The sequence below is a fragment of the Octopus bimaculoides genome, chromosome 1 (assembly GCF_001194135.2).
Source record: "Octopus bimaculoides isolate UCB-OBI-ISO-001 chromosome 1, ASM119413v2, whole genome shotgun sequence".
NCBI classification, from domain to species: Eukaryota; Metazoa; Mollusca; class Cephalopoda; order Octopoda; family Octopodidae; genus Octopus; species Octopus bimaculoides.
This window is the reverse complement of record NC_068981.1, coordinates 105,961,528-105,970,553: the sequence shown is the minus strand read 5'-3', so window position 1 is coordinate 105,970,553 and position 9,026 is coordinate 105,961,528. Positions and strand designations below refer to the sequence as shown.

At 30.6% G+C, this 9,026-nt stretch overlaps 1 protein-coding gene across 2 annotated transcripts in view; it reads left to right on the top strand.

The window, feature by feature from the left end:
* LOC106872291 (heat shock 70 kDa protein 4) overlaps nt 1-4,267 on the top strand; it is a 4,876-nt gene extending 609 nt beyond the window's left edge. The window contains exons 1-2 of one of the 2 annotated variants that reach the window (XM_052969009.1): nt 1,035-1,101; nt 1,642-4,267. In XM_052969009.1, coding sequence (XP_052824969.1) covers nt 1,050-1,101; nt 1,642-4,157 — 2,568 coding nt within the window. In that variant the 5' untranslated portion in view covers nt 1,035-1,049 and the 3' untranslated portion in view covers nt 4,158-4,267. Of the gene's footprint in view, nt 1-1,034; nt 1,102-1,641 lie in introns of those variants that run through there. The other variant, XM_014919228.2, reaches the window with a different exon arrangement.
* The last annotated feature ends 4,759 nt before the right edge of the window (nt 4,268-9,026 follow it).

Genomic DNA, 9,026 nt, shown 5'->3' with positions numbered 1-9,026 from the left:
AAACACTCTAAAGTTGAATTTAAATTATTCATTTCGATTTCAGCTCTTTGTTTGCATAATGCTGGTCATGTTGCATCGAGTACATTTTCCTGATTGTCTCAAAAAATGTTTTTTTCTCCTAAGGAATTCTAATGGTTCCGTGAGTCTTTCTGAATTTATAATTAAAATTTATGCATTTAGCGTAAAGGCATGTCGGGAAGAACACATCCCTATAGTAAACATATATCAGATTTATTAGTTTCCATTGTTCACTTTTTTTCCCGTTGGCATTATTATCCCCTTCGCAAAAATCACACCTGATATCGCAATTTGTTTTTGAAATTCCTAAATTCCAACTCTGATATCGGCAAATCTCTTCCCTAACCTGGCTGTTGAAAGCTATCCTATCTTTATCCGTAATGTCTATACCTTTATGAGCAAGATTTCGGACATCGTCAATGAATTCTTGTCATTTTATTTTTGCGTCAGATCTCGCTTGTCTCTCAGAATCGTGTAATCGGAGACAATTTGTAACACTGGAAACTACGAAGTGTTAACCTGTCACTAAAACTGCTGTCTTCATGGCTAACCTATCATCTTCATCCGTCCATTTTAATGTTCACTAGGAAAACCCCTTCTAAAATTATTAATCGTATTTATAATGTTAGCAGTATTCGTTTTTTTCCTTTTTTATAATAATAAATTCGACTTAAAACATTCACCTGATCTGAAAATAATAGACGTAATCTGTACCTTGCGACCCTTATGATCGTTAATCTAGTGAAACTAATCACGCTTCTTAGTATAGTCAGTCATGTAAAAGAATACGATAAATTAGGAAAATCTTCTGTCATTGTTTTGATTCTTCTCTTTCTCCTTGGAAGGGGGGGGGGGCTGGAGCCATTCTGGAATGTTCTAATGACTTGTTTTCGCTAATGATGTTTCCAGAATATTCTGGCATACTGGTTTAATATTAAAATTACATCGATATTTCATTGTTTTAAATCATTAGTCTATAATAGAAACAGTTCATAATTTTTTTAATTCTGACTGTCAACTGTTGATCGCAAATGACAGAAGCAGTGCAGCGATCTGTTAATATTTGTCACTTATTACAAGAAGGTGATGGCTGCACATGTCACATATGCTTTCTATTTTACTGTATCTTTTAAGCATTATTTCTGAAGGGTAAGAAGAGTAGGTGTTAAAAGTCGATTATGCGACACGTTTGGTGGTTTTAGATTTGAAATGTAGTGTAAGATTACTGTATACTTTATTTACTTGTCATTCTATTACAATTCTCTGTTTTATTATAAGATTTTAGAGGTTTGTAAAATTTGTTGCACTACTACGTACTTGTATCATGGGGTTAATATTTACTTCCCATCGAATACCGAAATATTCACTTTCTATTGATTTTCATAGTTTCAAATAGTCTGTGAACGAGCAATTTTAATGCCCAAATTTCTTCATTGTGTTTAATTTGTTCCTGAGTTAAATTTCAGCATTTCTAAATTAATGCAAAATCATGAAAGTATACTAACTTGAAATTACAGTTTTATCAAAATAATCTACTTTAAAATTTAAGTTTTTAAAAAAGAATAGGCATTTTAAAATATATAATTGCATAACATAATATTGTGTATTTATTTTTTCTTTCAGTTATGTCTGTTGTGGGAATTGATTTTGGAACTCAATCCTGCTACATTGCTGTAGCCAGGACTGGGGGCATTGAGACTATAGACAATGATTACAGTGATCGGTGTACACCAAATTATGTGTCCTTTGGAGAAAATGTTCGAGCAATGGGGAATTCTGCTAAGAATCAGTGTATCACAAATTTTAGGAATACAATCTATTCTTACAAGGAATTACTTGGAAGACCTTTTTCTGATGAACAAGTGAAAGTAGTACAAGAAAGAGTTCCCTATAAGATCATTGAAAATAAAGGTCAGGCACTTATAGAAGTTCAGTACAGACGAGAAACTAACCAATATACTCCTTTGCAAATCACAGCTATGATGTTGATGAAACTAAAAGAAACTGCAGAAGTAGCCTTGAAAGCCAAAGTTGTTGATTGTGTTGTATCTGTTCCAGCAACATATACGGATATGCAAAGAAGAGCCATGTTAGATGCATGTCAGACAGTTAACTTGAATTGTCTACGTATTATGAATGATACAACTGCCACAGCTTTAGCATATGGAATCTATAAGCAAGATCTACCTGAAGAAACTGAAAGTAGGCGTGTTGTAGTTTTTGTGGATATGGGCTATGCACATTTACAAGTTTCAGCTTGTGCTTTTAATAAGGGAAAACTTAAAATGTTAGGCATTTCAAAAGGAGATGTTGGAGGCCGTGATTTTGACGGTATAATTGTGGATCATTTTGTTTCAGAATTTAAAAAACAGTACAAAGTTGATGCCAGTACAAACAAAAAAGCTCTGATTCGCCTAACACATGAATGTGAGAAGTTAAAAAAGCAATTGAGTGTAAACATCAAACCATCACCATTCAATCTTGAATGTTTTATGGATGATAAAGATGTTTCTGGTAAACTTGATCGTCCAACTTTTGAAGAGATGTGTGGCCCGCTTTTACATGTGGTAGAAAACACCTTTAAGGCACTGCTGACTAATTGTGATCTCAAACCATCAGATTTGCACTCTGTTGAAATTGTTGGTGGTGCATCACGTATTCATTCCATAAAAAAGTTGGTGAAATCAGTATTTGGCATTGAACCGAGCACGACTATGAATGCTGATGAAGTTGTAGCAAGAGGATGTGCATTACAATGTGCCATTTTGTCACCTACATTCCTTGTTAGAGATTTTACTATTTTAGATTGCCAACCCTATGGTATCACAGTATCATGTGACACTAAAGATGATGAATCAAAGCATGAAATTTTTCCAAAGTTTCATCCCATACCATTTTCAAAGATGCTGAGTTTCTACCGCAAGGAACCATTCCAAATAAATAGCTATTATTCACCAACAGACCAAGTCTCTGATTCCCACAAATTCATAGGCTCATTTAAAATTAAAGATGTTGTCCCACAGGCTAATGGTGAGAAATCTAAATTGAAAATCAAATTAAGAGTTAATATCCATGGTATATTCACTGTTGCTTCGGCTTCTTTAGTTGAGAAAATTACTGCTGATGAAACTATAGAGATGGAAGTTGATAAGAAAGGTAAAAAAAATGAAGAGTCAAATGAAGAAATGTCCAACTCTAATAACAAAAATGAAGCAGAGACAGAGCAGTCATCAAAAATGGATCAAGAAGAAGAAATGAACACTGATAATAATAATAAAGATGTACCAATTGAAAATGGCAATTTAAAATCTGATTCGGCTAATGAAGAAATTAAAGAACAAGCAAATAAAAAGTCCAAAAAAGTGAAACTGATAGACTTACCTATAGAAGCAAATGTACCTCAATTATCAAAAGAGGAATTAAATGCTTACATTGAGAAAGAAAACCAGATGAAAGCACAAGACAAACTAGAAAATGAGAGAGCTGATGCAAAAAATGCTGTGGAGGAGTATGTGTATGAAATCAGAGATAAAATCTATGGTCCCTTAGAGAAGTTTATTAAAGAAGAGCAACGTAGTCAGTTAAGTGAAATGCTAGATGCAACTGAGAATTGGCTTTATGAAGAGGGAGAAGATCAGAAAAAACAAGTATATATTGATAAATTAGCTAAATTGAAAGAATTTGGACAGCCTATTCTTAATCGCTATCATGAAAGTCAAGAGCGACCATTAGCATTTAATGAGTTAGGAAGCTTACTGCAAAGTTTGGATAAAGCTGTAGATTTATATCAACAAAAAGATGAAAAGTATAACCATCTAGAAGAGTCAGAAATAGAAATTATTGTGAAGGAAGTGAAAGAAAAACGTAGCTGGTTTGATCACCATCAAAATTTGCAAAACCAACTTCAACTTTATGAAGATCCTATTGTTACTGTATCGCAAATTATTGTTCAGAAGCGATCATTAGAGTCTGCATGTTATCCTATCCTGAATAAACCAAAGCCCAAAGTGGAAGCAGCACCCCCTCCACCTAAAGAAGAGACCACTACTTCAGAAGAATCAGTTACTGAGGGCATGGAAACAAAGCCAGAAAAGACAGAACAAACTCAGAAAACAGATGAGAAAATGGAAGTAGATTAAAAAGCTGGTCTTATTGAAAGAAAATAAATTTTTAATCATTAAAAATAACCAAAGTGAAAAGAAATTGAAAATTTCTATAAAGAATATCCATTAAAGGTATTTGCAAAATATTCACTGCTTTTAAACTTTTTTTTTTTTATCAAATGTGATAGACCTCATGATAACTGAACAATTTTTGTATGTGCAAACTGAGTGTGGTGTTAGCTACAACATCACTGGCTTTTTGTTTGCAAATTTTTATGTTGTAAGTCTGAATGAAAGTATTTATATGAAGCAGGACGATTAGTTTTTATTTTTCGTTTCTACATACAGCTACAAACTGTATGCAGTTTATGAAATTTAGAGTATTTATGTAAAAAAAAAAAAGTAGATGAAAAATTAAGTACTTTAAGAGTTCTATGTTAATTGTAAATACAAAAAGTCACAAATGGATGACTTTTATGTTGAAATCTAGGTAATGTTGTATTGAAGTAGTTTATAATTTTGTTAAGCCATCTTTTGAAAGTCTTATCAAATGTTTAGAATTTGCTTCACTTGCTTATGTTCTATTGTTATAAAACATTTTCCATGTAACAGAAAATGTATCCTTTCTTCCACTTTCATCAACTGCTCATATTATGAAGAATTCGTAGTTGAACCTGTTGATGAGTTTATTTCCTATTACTACTACACTTTCTACTTGTTATTTTCAGAGATTCTCTCATTCAAACTAACAATGTATACAATCTTCTATCTGTTCAGCTAACAGCCACCATTTTTTTTCTTTTTTGCACTATATATTAATTCTTTTACTATATTAAAGATACTAAAGCAGTTTCAAGTGGATTTTCAGAAAATAGCCGATAACTTGATAAGAGTTTTGTAATAAATCCTTACAACTAACTTTGTTCTACTCAAAACTATGCAGACCCTATGTTTTGTTTCTTAATATCTATGTCAGTAATAGGAAAAGGAAAGTCAATTCTGAGAATAGCTTAATGCAGGTTGTACAAGCATTTTGTTGAAATTGAACAGGATGCAATATTGAAATTGTTTGATTTGGTAATTAAGCTTATTTTGAAACTTCATATTTTAAGTTCTAATGTATATTTTAATATAATCAAGATATACAGAACTGTGAAAATATTGTGGTGTGGTTGTAATATTTTGCAGAAATGAAGCCCATTTGACTTTTTATTAGTTGTCTTTTTTTTTTCTCTGAATGAAAATAAATAAATTTAAATTATTTTCGGTTAATTTTTCAAAATATCACCGATTTCATTTTGTTGTTGGATTAGCTTTGCATATTTCTTCTATTCAGTTTTTACTTTCATTTTAACCTATGAAAAACTAAAATTCCTTTCATAATCATCAAAATGAAAAGATGATTGATTATAAATAAAATTCTAGTTTTATGGTCAATTTACTTAAATGAAATTGAACTAAATAGTTGGTGTTTAGTTGACTTTATTTTAATTGAGCTATACCACTTATTTTGCTATAAAATGCATCTTATTGAATCAAAATGGTCAAGATGGTAAGATTTTGAATCCTCACCATAGATCAAGAATTCAAATCCACTGCAAGTGTTCTTTTTAGTTTCTGGAGGAACACTTTATTTCTCTACATTGCTTTATTTCACTTATCTGTTAGATGTACCATATAGGTATGTTACCTGTAATGGTTTGACACCTTTTTCTAAAAGTAAAGCATATGAAGTATATTCTAAAGTTACTTATCATTTATAAAAAATATTTTATTTAAAAAAAAAATGTATATTACAATTGTGCATATCTAAATTTATTATGAAAGTTTGAAACAGGGAAAATAGAAAGAATTGCTTTCAAAATGTTTAATATTTTTGGTACAAATCTTTATTTCAAAATGTTTTATCTCTTGCTATAATCTTTCTTATTCACTTTTCTTAGTTTCTCAAAGCAAAATATAATTGCTATGACTTAGGACTGTAAAAATATGAAATGTGCTGTACTTATTCCTTCATGTAATAGGATTAATAAAAATTGTAAGCTAATGAAAATTTTATGAGCATTTTTCATAAAGAATTAAGTAGGATAGAATTAATGACGTGATAAAAAGTGCATGTTTGAGAAGCAAAAACGTAGGTATACATTGTAGACATGAAACTTTAATTCCTGTGGATAAAAAATGTAATAACCAGTTAAATTTACTATAAGTAAAGTTTTTTTATTTTCCTCAAATTAACATTTTTGTTCTTTTGCACCAGATTTATTGTTCCTTTCTGCAATTTCTTACTCCAACATTAATGATGTGCTAATAGAAAGTAATAGGTATCTTTTCCTAATCCTGTTCATCAAGGATACAATTTTCTGTTTGACAAGAATTTTATCTAATAGGGAAGACTTAATATGTTTTCTTTTAAATAATTTCTATATATTCAGTTGATAGTGTTTGCAGTTTGTTTAATGCAGGATATTATGTGTTTTTGATACCTTTATATTTTAAAGTTATTCTTTAAAATATATGTATTTTGTTAAAATTTTAAGCTGTAGGACATGCTCAGGTTTAAAAATTGGTTCAGTCTGTAGTTTACAATATCTAATTTGGATATCTGAATAAAAAAAATTATACTTTGGTTGATAGATATTAACTCTATGAGTCTGAAATAAAACTATACTTAAAAAGTAAAACTGAGTTTTGTTCATAATCTTAAAATTTTCATTACATGCTATGTTTCCATTAACTGTTGATGGTTCAAAATTAGATTGACAGTCTACTTTATATGTGGTACCAGTATAAATACACAAGTATTTGAAAGAATACATAATTCTAAATTATTGCATTTGAACTTATAGTATTTAATGTGTGGTTGTCCAACCCATGACATCATGGAAAACAAACATTAAAAGATGATATGTGGTTGACCCTACAAAGTTTATAGAACAGTGTAGCCTAAGAAAATAACTTATTTGATCATAGAACACTTGACTGTGGTAGTGAGGCAGCAGGGAAGCAACAGCAAGAGACATTGTCAATGATAGATTTGAGCTATATTTTGTTTGAGAAAACTAGGCACAAAATGATCTTCAGTGTATTTATTTATACATTATAATATATACATTTGATTTCTTAACTGCAAGCAGTAAAATATATATGGTTATACAGAATAGCTGACTTAATTTAATTAACATTACTACTTAGATTCAATAATGTTTAAGTTTTATTTAACCTGCAAGTCCCGTAGCTGAAACTAGCAGCATTTATTTCAATACATTGAGCTTAGTTGTTTGACAAATGGGAAAGATAAATTGAGAATTTTAGTAAGTCTTGCTACCTTATATCACTGTCATAAATCAATATTTTATTGTGCTAACATGTAATAAATTTTATAATCAGAGATTATCTCATCTCACATATATTAGGTCATTTAGCTTGAGTCAAAGGAAAGATGAAAATTGAAGATATAACTTAACCTGGGGAGACATCAAATTGCAAGAAGTCACTTGAAACATTGTTCTGGTTTTCCTTCTCTGCAATGTTTGTTCCCATTATATTTCAAGGTTTAGGGAATGGGCTCTTTGAATTGTTTGATTTGAATGCATTTTAATCTTAACTCTACTCAGTAAACGGTATAAAAGAATTTCATTTCAATATTTTTTTGTCTTTAATATTTAGCTTAATGATGAAATTTACATTCATGTTTTTTATAGTGCTTATTTTCACTTACCCTAGTAAAAATAAGATTTTTGCTTCGTGACTATTAAAAAGAGACTAATATCTAGTTTAGTACAGCTTGCACTAATAATTTATGGTTTAAACCTAAATCCAACTAAACTGTCACCAGTTAAGTGAATCTGCTCTCTTCATTATTGTACAGTATTGATTGCTATAACTTTTAAAATGGCAGTTTTTTCTTAAACATTAAAAATTGCATCAAGTCCTTTTCATTCAGTCCGTGTCTAATGGTTTGAGACAGTTGTTTTACAGAAGAAACTATTTTCCCTGCCTCCATGCTGCAGAAAATTTATTTTCTAGAAATGTGAAGCAAGTGAATTCAAAGTTGTCTTTAGTAATACATCAGTGCTGATGTTAATTACAAAATAATTTCTGATTTGTTTCTTTGTGAACAATTGGCCTGCTAGAAATAACAGTCAGTGTCATATCCTACTGTCTTAAATAAGAAAAAGCACAATACTTTGGTTTATGTAGCTCTGCATACTCTTTGAAGGATGGAATAGTCATGTTTAACAGTAGCAAGTATGACTTGCTGTCTTCAGTAAAACTAAATATCAGACCACAAAACTTATTGCTTCTGTCATTTCACTCAATGCTAAAAGGAAGCTCTGTGATTGCTTAACCTGCTGGAAGTGGTAGCCATAATCCCCTAAATACATCTTTTCGTTATGGTAGGAAAAATAAATGGGATAAAAAGACATGCCCTGACAGGAACACTCTTTGATCTAAATCTTAAATTGGACAACAGTAAATAGAAGCAAAATATTTCTATTGATGCATATATTTTTAACAGAAACCTGAATATTATACATCTTTAAAATCTTGGAAACTAATTAACTGTGAAAGGAGTTGCTATTCAATATATTTAAACAAGAATATTGTAAGACGTGGCTTAGCATCTAGTATAGGTTAAAACGGGTAGATATATGCATGATATTCGAGTTCATGTAGTTAACAGATAGCATTCATTAAACTTAATGTATGTTTTTGTTTTGATTTCTCACTTATGAAAAAAACTCTATTTTTGCAATAGAAACTAGCCAGGCTTAGACCAGTGATTCTCAACAGTGGTCTATATGACCCCTGGGGGTCCACAAGCAAAATAGCAAATTGGGGAACCACTATAGTATTTTAAAGGATCATTAAAATATTTTGCTTTAGATGTATTTATTGCAA